The sequence below is a fragment of the Xiphophorus maculatus genome, chromosome 20 (genome assembly GCF_002775205.1).
Source record: "Xiphophorus maculatus strain JP 163 A chromosome 20, X_maculatus-5.0-male, whole genome shotgun sequence".
Taxonomy (NCBI): Eukaryota; Metazoa; Chordata; class Actinopteri; order Cyprinodontiformes; family Poeciliidae; genus Xiphophorus; species Xiphophorus maculatus.
The window spans coordinates 7,143,162-7,159,510 of NC_036462.1; the positions used below are offsets into that span (position 1 = coordinate 7,143,162).

Here is a 16,349-nt window from a genome sequence, read left to right on the forward strand (position 1 = left end):
GTACTTTTACTCCGATACATTTTCAATGTGTGGTTTAGTTACTCGTTACAAAAAAGCGAGAGAGAGAAACAAAGTGTTTTGACCCCACCTACTGATTAGCAAGTAGCAAGTAGGCTACCGAACAAAGTCGGTAGCCTACTTGCCTGGGCTTGTTCACCACCTCCAATAGGATACACCTGTTTCGCTTCTCCCATTAAACACAAAGCAAGTCTGCAGTCAGCAGCAGTCACATGGAGGAGGAGACGGAGACCACAACGACTGCAACTACGTCGGACACGGCTCCAGGGGAACCACCAGCTGGTGATAGGGTGACCAGACGTCCTCTTTTTCCCGGACATGTCCTACTTTTCAGACCTAAAAAGATGTCCGGGGGGAATTTAAAAATTGTCCGGGATTTTGGTCAATTGCCTCAAAACACATTACATAGCTTACAGTGCATTGTAGGGCACTGCGCTGCGTGTCACGTAATCCCTGAGCCGCGTCAGTGCGGGCAGCACTCCCCCGCACCCTCCCACCCCCCCTCCAAAGTTTTCTGGGGTTTTTTTCTTTTGCATAATGACCAGTTGTGTGCACCACCTACTGACTGATTCACTGATTTGTGAAGTAGAGTAATCGTAACAGCTCTTTTTCTTCATGTTTGCCGCATTTTCTGTACTATTTGTTTTTCTCATTTTCAGCACTGACCTTACTTGAAGGGAAAACTTAAGGCTTACAAAAACTTTGTATTTTCTGTCCTTGTGCTATAGGTAAAGCACCTAATTTTCTTAACTAAATGATGCCTGCAGGTATATCTATTAGCAGGTTTAATCTTGGTTGTGTACATTATTTTAAGTGTATTTGACAAGTTTACCAAAATATAAAAAATGTCATTCAAACTGCATTTACTTTGTTTTACTTTTTACTTGTACTTTTCATTACATTACTTGAGTACATCCATTTTTACAGTAATTTCCATACTTAAGTACAAGAAGTTTCAGATACTTTAAGACTTTAACTCAAGTAACATTTCAGTCAGTGACTTGGACTTTTACCAAAGTCATATTTTGGAGAGGTACTTGTACTTTTACTTGACTCTGAGATTTCAGTACTTTATACAACACTGAATGTTCGTGGGTCAATTTGACCCGAGGAGTGTTAAGTCATGCAATAGTGTCAGAAAAAAAAACCTTCCAAAACATTTTTGTATCTTATTATTAACTCCTATACTAACCATTTCAATCAATATTTGTGCAATGATGTTTTTTTATTTCTCAGAAATTAGGGATCAATTACGACAACCTACTCATTTACTCATTTGGACATAAAAAATGGAATTTACATTTTTTTTATGTCCACTGAAAAAAACCTAGACACAAAAAAACAATAATTTCCTTAAAACTGATCTTTGGTAAAAAAATGTATATTACACTTTCTTTTTTTTTCAATGGCTGATCTTTATAATTGAACTTGAGACACACATACTGTTCAGGGTCCAATTGACCCACTGATTAAAATCAAGATAATTCAGTCATGCAGAGAGTATTTATGTTTTCCTCCACTTCTGCTGAGTGTCACTCAGTGTGGGTGGAGTTTGTCCACGGGAACAGAAACGACTCCCGTCAAAAAGTCTATGAGCACCTGCTTTCTCGCAGTTTCCTAGTGAAGTAAAGAGAATAGTGAGAAAGTGCGTGGGGGTGTGCATGTATGTGTGTGGTGTGTTGTGTTTGTATGTGTGGTGAAATATGGTTCATAGCTGCAAGGAAACATATAGAATTGGACATTTTTTAATCTTATTTTGCACTTTAACTTGACTGCCGGGTCAAATTGACCTGAACAGTATCCATGTAAAAAGTAGACCCAGGGGGTGGTGCAAATGTGTAAAATGAATAAATTTTCAATTTATATGTCGAGTGCATCTATTAAGACAAATAGAAAAAGTTTCATGCAAAAAAAATACTTCCACTATTAAAAAAAAAATAATTAAACTTTATAACGGGTCAATTTGACCCGGAAAATAACAGGAGGGTTAAAAACTAAGTATTATATTGGTTGCCATGATAAAATAAATTTTAATAAAGGTTTTATTGACTGTACCTATCTGACATTTCTTGCTCGTTGAGGCAACTTGCTCCAGTAGAAATGAGGGATTTTTGGGTGGATTAGATTTATAAAATTATATATATATATATATATATATATATATATATATATATATATATATATATATATATATTTTCTGATGCATTTGACTTTCTGAAGTCTCATACATTATTGCCTTCTTTCTTTTTATTCACCTAAAACAAATTATTTTGCTTGAAGGTAAAAGAAAATGTGTTTAATATCCAAATTTTTATGCAAATTTGTTTTAAAAGTCAGCGACAGCCAGAGACACAATAAGGCAGAAGGTGGGTGTTTGGATGCCTTTAGTTTTTCCCAAAGCATAAACAACCAACATGTTTCCCAGACAGCCAAGCTTATTATGCACTGATGGAACAATGAACGTGATAAATTCCTGAGAGAGAAGGCTCATGCTTGTTTTATGCGTATAATGTAACATGACAAGTATGAAAGAACCATATAGAGGATGGATTCATAAGTGATGGTGTAACAATGTAAAAGTCTAAGAGTGTGCAGAGAAAACCATTTAACTAAAAAATTTTAGGTGCAATGGTAACTGAAGTGTTTGCTACCTATGATAAATCTAAGCACTCCATTATGAAGGAAGCCCAAAATCTATGGAGCCAGGCTGCATAAAAATCACAAACAGCATGAAGAACAGTTTTTTCCCCTTCACCATAATTTCTTAAATATGAATGCAAGTACGAGCAAACCTAAGTTATACGCCTGTTTGGAATTTACACATTGTTTGGTTTGTTAAACTCACCACAAAAATACTTCTCGGACCCTTACTGTACTCTACGCAAACTTCCTCGGTTTTTTCAGTTTATCAAATAACAACTCTGTAATCAGACCGACAAACCTTCTGGGTTCATAGTTAAACTTTAAACATTTAGCTAAATGAACAGGACACATACTGCCGCTTATGTACTCTGACCAAAGTCTGTATTTGACTTTGGTATTTGACTAAGCAGCAGAAACGAGAAGGGAAATTGTTTTTCCTTTTAAATCCACCTCTACTCACCTGAAATTATAGCTTGAATATCAGGAGTGTAACTCTGTAATATCGATAGTAAACTGAGATTTAAAGATCTAAAATGTTAAAATATCTTGGTAAAGGAGGAGGTCAATGAATAAATCACAGACTGCTGCAGGCTCACAGAAATGATTCATGGCAGAGTTAAGTTTTATGCATTTACATCTGTTTGATTTTATTTAAAAACTCATATTGTATACATACGTATATGCCTTTAAATTAATGCATTGAATGTAATTAGTTAATATATACTTACAAAGTTTAGATAATTAAAGTTGTTAAACAAACAAGATTCTGGTATTGAAATTTTATGTGTTTGGTTTTCGTTGAAGTTATGAGTAGTGAAAAAAGGAATCAGACACAATGTCCTGCACCAGGAGGTGGCAGGCAGTAAAGTCCCTTTAAGTTGGCTGCCACCTGTCTTATGACGGTAAAAGAAGAAGAGGATGCACTTTCCCCAGCACTCAGGTCCATGTGATGGATATGCGGCTGTGGCCCTGTGGCTAGAGTAGTCCACTTGTGATAAGAAGGTTCGATTCCAGTTTCCTTCTGCCACATGTAGATGTGCCTCTGGGCAAGGCACATATCCCCAAATTTCCTACTGATCTACGTATCAGTGTATAAATGTGTGTGCAAATGGGTGAATGTGATTCTAGTGGTAAAGCATTATTTAAGTTCAGTCCATTTACCATAACAACTGACTGAAAGGAAAGACGTTGCATTAATGTGATTAACTTGTTTTATCACATAAATGACACGTAAATCATAGAAACATATGCTTTTTAAGTTGCATAGGTAACTTGATTATTATGCAATTCAAACAATACACTTTATGTATTTGAAATAAATACACTCGTTATTATTAATTTAATATAACTATACTTTAATAATACAAAATACATAAACCTAAGGATTATGCAATTAAAACACAGGATAATTACACTGATGAACATGAATCATGTAAAGTTTATTTGATAGGTTGCATTAAAATTATCTATAAAAGTAAATGGAAGTTTGTCATGTTATAAAATTACATGAATCTTAAAAGTTAGGGTTAAATAACTTTAACCCTAAAGTTAAAGGGTTAAACATACACATAAATGTGTATGTTTATGTTTAACATAAACATATACATTTATGTTAAATGTGTATCTGTGAGTGCAGCTTGAAGAAGGCACTGGCACTGCTACCACAGGTGGATAAACGACCAACGTGGCCGCGGGGCAGAAGCTCCACATATCTACCAAGCACTTACAGAAATAAGTATTATTTATTCAAAATTTCAGTATGCAAAAAACACACCATTCAAATTCACACTGAATTTAGGACCAATAGAGTTAATGATTTTAAATATTTTTCCATTCTGTAGAAAGCAGAATGAAGCACATTGTTTTCACTAAGAGTGGAAATAAATTTCACTCAGAAATAATTTTCTGAGTAAAATGATTTTCTGATAAAAATAAATTTTTGAGCAACATAGTGCAATAAATTCCAGTTTGTCTGGAAAGTTAAAAGATATCAAATTTACTTCCGTTCGTATAGAGCAGCGTTTCCAGACTGTCGTCGTCAAGGCACACTGCCTTGCATGTTTGAGAAGTTTTCCTAATTTAAGACGCCTGATTCAGATGACTGCAGTTCAGCAAAAGCCTGTTGTTCAGTCATCAACTGAGATCATGTGTGCTTGAGGAAGGGAAACAACAAACACTTGCAGGCCACTGTGCCTCAAGGACTAGGGTTGGAAAACATCGATATAGAGAATTTGGATGTCATGAGAAAATATTTATTATTTTTTTTCTTAATTTACCCTTGTATTTTTAGAGCACATGGTCACATAGATCAATAACCCTGAACCACTGGTGAACAGAGTCAATCTAGAGTTCACTGCTCCCAGCTAGAGCCATAGTGGTGGCATGTTTTTGGCTCATGTTGGTGGTAGAATATACTCTATGTATGTGTACATTTTCAGAGTATATTTTTATGTGACAAAAAATAACATGATTTTATTAAGCTTTTATTTAACAGTGCAAATAGTTACAGTGTTTAGCAGTTATTCAACCTGTAAGAATATAAATGACATTAGAAAAATGTTTTCAAAAATGGTAGATCAACAGAAAGATTTCTACTGAAGCTATTCCATGCAGCAAAGCCCTCCACAACATCTGGATTTCTCTAACCCCAATTGCAAATCCTGTGGCAAACATAAAATTTAGTTCAATTGAGACCAGGTTGAAGCGATGTGTCCGAAAGATTTATATATTGAAGAATTGTGAAAACCTTAAAGAAACATTAGAGAAGTGTTTCTGGTAGCAGTGTCATTGACTTTACAAACAGACCAAATGAGTATTTGATCAGCAAACACGAAGACCGGGAAGGGTAAAATCGGGCCTTTGTCACTGACAGAGGGGCGGTTGGAGGTACCAGAACAATAATTGGTCAGTAGCAACTTTAAAAAGCAGACCTGAGTGGAGTGTGGGAAGAGCTTGTTGAAGATCCATAATGAAGACTCTTTGGGTTGCTGTTGTGCTGAGTTTTGTCTCAGTGGGTCAGCCTGCACCTCTGACCTGTGATAAACTGGCAAAGCCAGTCGAGAAACGTCCAGATGTAAGTGAAATTGCATTTTTCAAATGATTTATTTTTTCTGATAAATAAAAAAAATACAGAGTAACACATTTTTCTTACGAATTTAGAATGTTTTTCACAAACGTCTATGTTCTTCTGTTTAAGTTGCCTGGGAGGTGGCACTACATAGCTGTATCAACAGAGGTCTGCTTGCCAGCATTGCTAATTAACAACATGTTTTGGCCAAGTCTTGCTGTAGACGTTACTTATAAGGGCACGCCACACCACTATGCTGCTACGGTTAAGGCTAAAATGTGAGTAATCATTATTTTGTCTTGCATTTTTAAGTAAAATGCTTAATTTATGCATTTTTGTTAAATGTTAAAATAAATCATCTCCAGGCATGGCTTCTGCGTGAATGAAACAGAAGATTTTTTTCAAAACAACAACAAACTCTTTGAAGTCAACAGTGAAAGTAAGAAGCTGCTGTATCAGTTTCCAAACTCTGTCACATTTGCCATAGTGATATTTCAAATAACATAGAATAGAAAAAAAGACAAGCAAACATTAGTACATATCAGAAATGGTTGTATTTTCACATTAAACACAAGGTTTCCAATCACCTGATACCCTTTAAATTTTGTATGGTGATTCAGTATGTTTTGTTTACTTTTATGCAACTTTAGATTTAAAATGATGAAGTTTAATTTAAAATCCATTACAATCCCTCACACTGTTCTCAACAGATTCTCCAGTTGGTGAGCCAGATGTCCTGCTGCAAACCAGCTGCTCTGACTGCATCGTCTTAAAGTCCAACGATACTTTGAGCACTGTTTCATTACTCAGTAAGGATAACAAACTTATTTAACCTAAAATGTTAGAACTTTACATGTAAATTCTGTTGCACTAAATAACTTCACAAATTGGTGAGAACTTAGGTGAACCTCTTGCCCATGTTATGGGAGAAATCTGGTGACACATGATGTTTGCTGATATAACTTGGTTTCTTGCGCAGGACAAGATCTCTGAAATTCAACAGTAGATGGTTCAGTAGTAAAATGTGTCCCCTAATCCTAAATAAATAGGGCTCCAGTCTGAAGAATATTTAAATAATAAATTCTAAGCTTCAAATTCACAAATATGCCTAATTATAGGAATTTTAGGGTTATTTACTCTAAATGTTAAACTTAAAGATGGGATGTTATGCAAAATCAAATTTTTTTGTAGGTTTATATAATGTTATAACGTAAACTCCTCATCAAACACATTCCCAGAGAGTTGCTTTCACTCATTTCTGTATGCTTGAGTCTGCTATGGCAGCTGTATGGAGAAACCAAGATGCCTCAGGAGAAAAATAGTTGTGATGAGGTTCTTAAAGAGACAGAGACCCAGCGGTCACCTTAACTGAATATTTTCTGTATTTGACTGGTATTTGTTTAAATTGACAGGAAAATCTGAAACTTGTCCATCACTTTGAAAAATTACAATTCACTCTCCTCGCTATATTAGGTGCAGACTTTCAACTCCAAGCATAGAGTATTAAAGTAATATTAGTTAAATAAATATAGAAATCAAAGGCATCATAATAGCCTATGTCAATAACACTTAAAAATGGACAGATAAAATTTTAGATTGTTGACTGACGGCATATTTTTGACGCTGTCAGTCAAAATGACATACAACTGAAATTGGTTTGGCCTCTGCAGAGGCCAATTTCAAGGTGTCAAATACTGCTAAGATGTGAAGTCAAATTAGTTTGTTTTTAATATATAACAACTACACGTAACATAGAAACTTGAATGTGGTATAAAATGGCACAATGTGCCTGGAAAATATATAATACCCTTTCTTTAAGACAATTCTTTTTCATTCGTCCTATTTTTTTTTTTTTTGCTCAAATCACAAAAATATTCCAGCAACCTTGATGAGCATGAATCAATTTTTGTCAGTTTCTTTTCTAATTTGTCACCACTTTGTACAAGTTTTGCTACATTATTGTGTAAAACTGCAATTTTTTTGAGTGACAACTTTTCCAAAACAGGATACTGGTTAAACAGATTGCACCTTTTTTCTGTTATGCCACATTTTCACCAGGTAGGAGAACAACTGTCACTGAAGAGGAACTGAAGGAATTTGAGATGCAGGTCCAGTGTCTTGACTTTTCCAAACCACAGATCTTAAATGCAGACCAAGGTGAGACTCCTACCCCAGGAACAACTGTATGCATTATAGCAATGTGTTTATTTCTGATCATTAATACTCCTTTTCTTTCCCAATTCAGACTATGAGAACTGCCAAGTTATTGACGATATCACTGAAGATCAGTCTGGCACCTTCTTGCTTCGAGTGTTTGAACGAGTGAGGAGTACTCACCAAAGCATACTCAAGTGTTTGGTTGATATGTTACTTTCTTACATTCCTGTTATAATTACTTAGAGAAAAGCATTTGTATGCACATTAAGTGACTGCAGACGATGACTTCAACTACAACTTTTATTTAAATGTTTCCAGTTTGAATGCAAATAAAAGAAAATGGCAACATCTTGCTTTAGAAATGCAGTTGTAAATTATTAACAACTCTGCTCTTTCTCCAGTTCTTCTATGATGCTTGACTTGTTCTGCTTTCAGCAAAATCCTGATAATCTCGCTACATTACTGTGGAGTCTAGGTAGGGCAGGCTCATTTATTAGCATGGCACATTTCCTGCAACAGGGTAATTCAAAGTGCTTTATATGAATAAAAGGAGCATGAGAAAAAACAAGCAAAAACATTACATTTCAGTGGAAAGCTTGATAGTTGAAGGCAGCTTGGTAGCTGTTTTAAACGATCAACAGCAACAGCCATGATGGTTTTCAGGCCTTTTTGAAGCTTTGAGGAAGGTCTCAGCCTTTTAGTTTCAGATCTATAATTTGAAACTAAAGCAGTATATTTGGATTATTACCATATTCCAAAATACCATTGGCTTTTGCTAATGCTATTTTTTAAACTGTAAAAAAAAAACTGCAATTAAAAATCTAAATTATTAGATATTTCTATTATCATTTATTTTTACAGGAACATCTTGTGACTCGTTATCTCATTTGGAAGAGACTTGTATAGATTAACAACAATAACATGATAACAATAATGATACAATCCACTTAACAATTCTATTTTGTCCAATGTCAGGGAATAAGGGGCCATAAGGCACAAACAAGTCCAGAACACAAAACTGAAATGTGGAGATTTTTACAGATCTGCTGTGAAACTGACTGCTACAGGATATTTTCCTGCCCAAAACCATTAGCATCAATGACAAGTCTGAAAAAAACAAAACAAAAAAAAGACTAAGCTATGGGTTAAAACAATATTTAACAATATTTAATTTGGGGCTTAATAAAGTATTGTTGAATTGAGTTAATTTGAGTTGAGTATCGACAGGGAAGCTGAGAGGAAGTTTAAAAACTTCCATAGACAAGATCAACATTACAGCTCATGTAACATGATGCTATGATCTGGACCCCTGCTTGTGGCAGAACCTGAGGTTTAGACTTCCATACACACTTGTTGCATTGATTTTGAACATCGAATATTTAAAATCAATGAACATTCAATATTCTGGAACAGTCAATATTTCCAGTATTTTGTACAGGTACTGTTAATTGTGTGTTTGCTTGATAAATGATAACTACAGAATGCAAAACAAGTGGTTAACTTTGACTCCTCCTCTTACACCTTTAAATACTCTGTGTCTGTTGTCCTATCTGAAATCAATCTTGCCAATTATTTCCATCGGTAGTCGTGTTGTGATTTGCAAATATATTCTCACTTCGTCCAAAAAGGCTAAGCGTCATATCTGTAGCTAAATTAACAAGTATATAATTATGCAAATTCCTGCATGTATTATAACACACAACTCAGAGTCACATTAGATCCTTCTATCTTCTGAAGATTATAAACTGTATATTGCTTTTCAGAAAAGTCCAGCATGTGTTACAAATCCTGCTGTCTCTCCACTCACTGTATAAATGCATCAGTGAAAGCATCAGTGAAAGTCGTTCACCCCTTTCTACAAAAAACAAATCCCAACATCATTTCCATAATGTTGATGCAAATACACTGTCAGAAAGAAAGACAAACAGTAGTTCCTTTTGAAAAACAAACATTTTATGAAAACATGACAATTAGGAAGAAATTAATACCATCATAGGTTGATTTATCAGCCTTGCTCTAAAAAATAGCAATGACTATTTAAATCTGACATTGTTTCCTTGTCCTGTTTCAAATAAATTGGAAATAGTCAGAACTACGAGAAAAACCACCAAGCTATTTACACAACTTAGCAAAGATCACCCAATGCACAAAAATGAAGAAAATGAAAACATAAAGCAACAACAAAAGCTGCAGTTTTTCTACGATTCTATGCAACCTATACAGCTCTTTCAAGTCTTGACATAAAATCCATATTTCAGTGACATGCATCACAAAGCAAGACTGAAAAAGTTAGAACAGCGTTGTGTCGTTTTCACCACTTCTCATGTTACTGCTGGCGTTTTCTGTTGTCTGGCTCGACGGAGGGCCTTGATTTTCTGCTGAACGCAGAACAAACTGTCTCCAAATCTTCACATAAGCTGTCTTGATCTTTTTTATTTTAAATGCATACACTACAGGGTTGACAGCTGAATTAGCATGTGAAAGCAGAATGCCAACATAGAAAGCTATGTATGGTACAGTATCTGGTCCATGAAAGTAAACGACGATGTTCATACTGTGAATAGGGAGCCAGCAGACTACAAAAAGAGTCAAGACCAGAGACAGAGACGATGCAAGCTGTTTTTCTTTCCGCAGGTATGTGTGTGACTGATTTTGAGCACCGTTACCTGGTTTTTCTTTCAGTCTTCCATGAATGAAACAGAATATATAGCTGTACAAAACAATCATCACTAACAGAGGCGTCAGGTTGCAGAGAAAAAAACTAAAGTAAACCAAGTAGGACATGGGAATCACTCCTATGAACCGGCAAACAACTGTAGAATTAACAGAGTCAGGAGGGTCTTTATGCCATCCAAACATTGGAGTAAAACTCAGTGGTATTGCAACAAGCCAGCATACAGCTGCCACAGAATAGGAATGTTTCCAGGTTACAGTCCGTTTGTATCTGTAAAGAAAGATATAAAGTGCCAGTCAAAATTTTACGCAAAGTCAAGGAAATTAAACTTATACTGATATATGACTTATCCAAAGTTTTTTTTCTTTAGTGAACTGGTGAAACAACATTAAGACTTTAATCCATTTAACTTTCGTTTTTCTGATGTCTCTTAAATGACTATGGTTAAAATTATATACAAATGCTTAACATAATCCTGGTTTTTATATTTACAAGCTCTGGAAAATGTTAAGAGACTGCTGCGCTGAACCCCAATGAAAACCTCAAGGTTTTTCAACCAAATGTTGATTTCTGAGCTCTTTCTGAGTTAAAACATCAGTATTGTTGTCTCTAAATGAATATTAATTTGTTTTCTTTGCCTTATTTGAGGTCTGAAAGCACTACGTCTTTTTTATTATTTTGACCATTTCTCATTTTCTGCAAATTTTTGCTTGAAATTTCAAAAACATGTTGTAAGTAGTTTATAAAATAAAAGAACTCCAATAAGTCTAAATCTGCACAATTAAAAGTAAGATAATCCTTACCTCAGAGGGATATAAACCCGCAGGAAACGATCAATAGCAATAGCCATCAGACACAGGATTGAAACTAATGTCAGGAGGATGAGTACACAGCTGATGAAGAGGCATGTGTGGAAAGAAGTCTCCAGAACTCCATCCACCAGCACAGCCATTGGTATGGCAACAAATCCCACCAGAAAGTCAGCCACAGCCAGAGACACAATAAGGCAGAAGGTGGGTTGTTGGATGCCTTTAGTTTTCCACAAAGCAAAGACAACCAACATGTTTCCCAGACAGCAGCAGACGGCGATGAGGACTTCCAACACGGTATAAATGTCTTCTCCAGTGTTCATGGTGCTGACTGTCAGCAATAACTCTCAGGGTAAAAATGAGTGAATTCATGATGTTGTTCAGGCTTTTTTTTAAGCTTTGAGGTCCATGATTCAAAACTGCAGTAGTATATTTAGACCATTCAGAAATAGCATTGGTTACTGCCCTGCTTCACAGAAACTGAAAGAGATTAGAGGAAAGAGGCACTTTTACCACATCCTTGATAAAGGTCAACATGACTCTATTATATATAATATATGTAATTATAAGTAATAATTATATTATAATTAAATTATAATATTTTCTATTATTCATAATTTATTTATACAGGAAAATCTCTTGAGACTCATGGTCTCATTAGGAAGACACCTGTTAAACACATCAACAACAATAACATGAAAACAATAACAGTACAATTCACTAAAACGAAAATCAACACCATATGCATGAAAGAAGGGCTTCCACTGATAAATATACACATAGTTTCAAATCCCTTTATCAAACTTTTAAATTCCCCAATTGTAACCAAAAACCTGAGAAGGAGAATTCTTTTTTGCCAAGCAAATTATGCACAGATGGAACAATGAATATAATAAATTCAGCTATAGTTAAATATAATTTAGGTGAACAAGTGTGGCATGTTTTCTTACATGCAGGGGTTATTTCTGGGTTCTCTTGTTGGTGGATCTAACATGTTGGTGGATAACATGTTGGTGCATAAACTAACATGTTAGAATATGCATCTTAGAATGCATGCATTGTTATGCACACATAGTTATGCTCACATGCATAACTAAGTGTGCATACACATGCAAACACCGTTATGCATGTGTATAACTATGCATGTTAGTGTATAACTGCATGTTACACACTAACATGCATAGTTAGTGTTAGTTCAAGACATGAGGTAATCTAATAAAGTTAGTAATTTAGACACCGGATTACCTGCCTGCAAGTGTGAGTGTATGCATGGTTGTTTTTTTGTGTGTCTCTGTGTTGCTCCGTAACAGACTGGCAATCTGTTAAATGTTCTTGCTCAATAACAACTGGATATAGGCAATATAAGCAATGGATGAATGGAACTGTGATCACAAATCAATTCATCCCCGATCAATTTTGTTTGAGAACAATTTCTTGTTAAGGATGAGCTGTCAAATGACTGCTAAAATGCTTGTGCTGGTAAGGGTAAAACCACAAGCTGGGAACTGCAAATAGAAACAAGTTGTGAAATGCATTCACTGCTATTCAGGTTTCCTCTTTTCCTCTGACTTATGTACATTGAAATATTATCAACCTCCACTCAGTGGCGGGCCGTGCATTTCACACCTAGGCCTTCAGTAGTGCTCCGTCTGAATCAATCCAACCCTCAATAACTATTTTATGGCTATAAAACTTCTACAGCTGCGACACACATAAAAAAAGCATCAAAAATAACCTGATAAAATTGCAATATTATTTAGGAATATAGCAACATTTTACTCACCAAAAATCCTGATTATTTGTACACAAAATCCATCCTCCTTTCTTTCCTCAGCAAGATTTCAATTACTCTGTTGTGCAGATTATCCTTGCGTTTCAGTTCCATGAAGAAGTCTTTTTCTATCGTCATCGAAGCTAATGCTGAAAGTCGAGCCTGCCCTGTCCTATTTCTGGCATAAGTTTTAGTTAGTAGACTGAAAGTGGCGGACAAATCCTTTTCCGGGTTGTGACAGGCTTGCTAGCTTCGGAGTTGCCCGACGTTGCTTAACAATGTCCAGCTTTTCTTGAAAAGTCCGTCTTGAAAATGTCTTTGACAGTAAATCTCCAACCAAATCCATTTCTTCTCCTCCTTCACCCATTGTGGGTTGAAAAACAGCTATTAAATCAACACAACAATATCTTTGCTTGTGCAGCTCGCTACAGATGCAGCTTGCTAGCTCTGGCTAGTACACTCTTCGACTGTCCAATCAGAGCGTGTGAATACGCTGACGTTTCCGTACGCCTGCTAGAGGGCCTTGGTGTCGCCAACTCACAATCTGATTGGTTGAAGCAACAGTTTGATCGACATTTATTTTATGCTACAGGGCCCGCGGAACTGATTGTGAAGGCCCCAGGCAGATTTCTTTGACCCTGGCAACAAATAGTGGCTGAAATGTGATTGGCTAAATGCTTAAATATGAAAATACACGTCTGGAAGCAGCGCAACCAGGGGGCTAGCAATGAAAGAAAGCGGACAGACCATTTGGAATTATTTAATACATATTCATGGACAAAATATAATTAACATCAGTCTGTGATTCAGATATTTTTAGGCCAGCAGAGAAGGCCTTGCAGGCCCTGACGGCCCACCACTGCCTCCACTACACTTAAGGGTGTTTGTGGAAATAAGCCACAACAAGAAATCAAAATGGTTCAGTAATCTCATCAACAATGTGCAATTGCTTAAAATAAAGTGTCTAGTCTACCCAGTAACACACTAGCTGTGTTTCCATTTTAAATGTGTGCAAAACTTCATCAATAGTCCCCTAATGTAGGAAAAAAACAAAAACATTTTTGCAATGTGTGTTTCTATTAGAAGTGCTATTAAAAGCACACATGAATAAGTTTGTTCAAACAATAAATCATTAAAAAATACTTATTGTGTGGCAACATTCAGTTGTTAATCAAGTGACTTCTGTGATAAGAAAAAAATACATCCATTGAAATTTAGCAAAATAAACTAATTGCATTGATATTGGTTAACAATATCTAAACATCTCATCCTAACGTTAAAGCTTTTCTTTGAAAAATGAGAATTTGCCGTGTTTCCATTAAGAAAATTTATTTTTGAAACATCAAATTTTGCAATTTATGGTCAATGTAAATTCAGCTACTGCTTGTAGCTTGTTAAAAGGGACTAACATGCACAGCTAGTGTTAGTTGAAGATGATTTGTTGCAAATACTTGTAATTAGGCCTGTCTCGATAAACGGTAAATCAATTAATCGTACGATAAATTAAAACTATCGACGTCATTTTAATTATTGGCAATATCGTCTCTTCCGGCCTTTTTCTCTTTCTGTTGATGACACCGAATGAAAAAAGGCTCAACTCCAGTGCTCTCCACTGACTCCTCCCTTCCTCATTTTACTTACTGTAATGCCCAGCACACACGAGCTGTCGGCCGATTGTCGGACCATTTTCAAAACCTGACAGACCACATGTTACCCGACAGAAATCCTAGGTATAACGGTTCGATCGGTTCGGTCTTGCCATGTGGTGTCCAACAACGGGCACAAAATAATGGCTACAAGTCCAGTGAACTAATTTTAAAACCAGGCATTAATCAATGCTTTACTACAATCTACCTGCAATGCATGTGGCTAGTTTCAGCATAAAGTCCTGACTGAATGAAAATCACTATAACCTATTTACGTCACGTTAACAGCTGAAAGAACAGCTGAAAAGTTACCGGGTTTATCAACTGCTGTAGCAATTTCGCTCCAGCTCCTCCCCTTGTCATTTCTATATTCTTTGCATGTTGAATAAACATTAATGTTGTTTCCACATATCATCTCCAATGTCCGCTGGACTTCCGGTTGCGCCGTGTCAGCTGTTTGGGATTCCCCTCTTTAATTTCCCCTCAGAAATTTTGTTCGGAGGAGAATCAGCGCTTTCTGATTGGCTACCTGTCACATTCAACAGGCTGCGTTACGATCCCAGTCGGGGAAAACCCTGATTTAGATCGGAGCGGCAACGATGATCTACCATAACAAACCACACAATCTTAGAAAGACCAACGTTCTAATATTGTCATAAGGGGAAAAATAGCAGCAAAAAATCATGTAGTGTGAACTATTGCATCAGGTAGTCGATGTGCCCATCCTCTCTATTTAAATCTAATTATTACTGAAAGGCAACATAATATACAGACTTCATAATCTGCACTCTTTTGGTTGAATGCAGTATTTATTTCCACTTTGGCTTTATGTTTAGTTTTTAGTGTGTTTTTTGTTAATGGAGACTGAAAATCCATTTTATTTTTGTTTTTGGTTGTTTTGTTTATTTTGTTTATCATTTCCAGTGTTAAATATTCTTTTGAAAATAAAGTGTATCTATCTTTGGCAGGAAATCGCATGCATTATTACGTCATTTCCATTAAATCAGTGTAAAAAGGTCTTCAAACAATATTATCGTTTATCGCAATAATTTTTGAGACAATTAATTGTTGAGCAAAATTTGCTATCGTGACAGGCCTAATTATAACAAAATGATTTCAAAGTGGCTGGGAAGTTTGGGCCTCCCTTCTGAAGCTGCCACCCCAGCGACCCGACCCCGGATACAGCGGAAGAAAATGGATGAATGGATGTTATGGATTTCACAGTAATTAACTGAATTCACAATAAAAATATGTTTCTGTTAATTTTAGGTTTGTTGTGAGTTGAAGTATTCTAAAATTCTCACGAAGCATTGAGTTCAGATTTCTGTTAGCTCTAGCTCTCTTCATCCATTCATCACGGACACATTCTCAACCAAGCTGCTCGTTTTCACATTTTGTTCAGTTTTTGTTTACTAAAACTTTACTCTACTGCACTCTGAGCTCTGAGTGACTCTTTTCCTAACTTTGAAACTGTGCCAGTGCATCAGTGACCCAGTTTAACAAATAAGTAAACACAGGATTACTGGCAACTCTGTTTTGTCAATATTACCTGGATTTGATTTGG

General features: G+C 35.9%; 2 protein-coding genes across 2 annotated transcripts; one reads left to right on the forward strand and one right to left on the reverse strand.

The window, feature by feature from the left end:
* The first annotated feature begins 5,519 nt into the window (after nt 1-5,519).
* Nucleotides 5,520-8,247, forward strand: LOC102225294. Its single transcript, XM_005807538.2, has 6 exons — nt 5,520-5,734; nt 5,858-6,006; nt 6,094-6,167; nt 6,439-6,537; nt 7,787-7,885; nt 7,974-8,247. The coding sequence occupies exons 1-6, from the start codon at nt 5,630-5,632 to the stop codon at nt 8,126-8,128; spliced, it is 681 nt and encodes a 226-aa protein (XP_005807595.1). The 5' UTR covers nt 5,520-5,629; the 3' UTR covers nt 8,129-8,247.
* On the reverse strand, nt 8,132-11,966 carry LOC102230832 (adenosine receptor A1-like). Its single transcript, XM_005807560.2, has 2 exons — nt 11,363-11,966; nt 8,132-10,829 (listed from the first exon to the last, which is right to left on the reverse strand). Exons 1-2 carry the CDS (start codon nt 11,689-11,691, stop codon nt 10,175-10,177), a joined length of 984 nt encoding a protein of 327 aa, XP_005807617.1. The 5' UTR covers nt 11,692-11,966; the 3' UTR covers nt 8,132-10,174.
* Nucleotides 11,967-16,349: the final 4,383 nt, after the last annotated feature.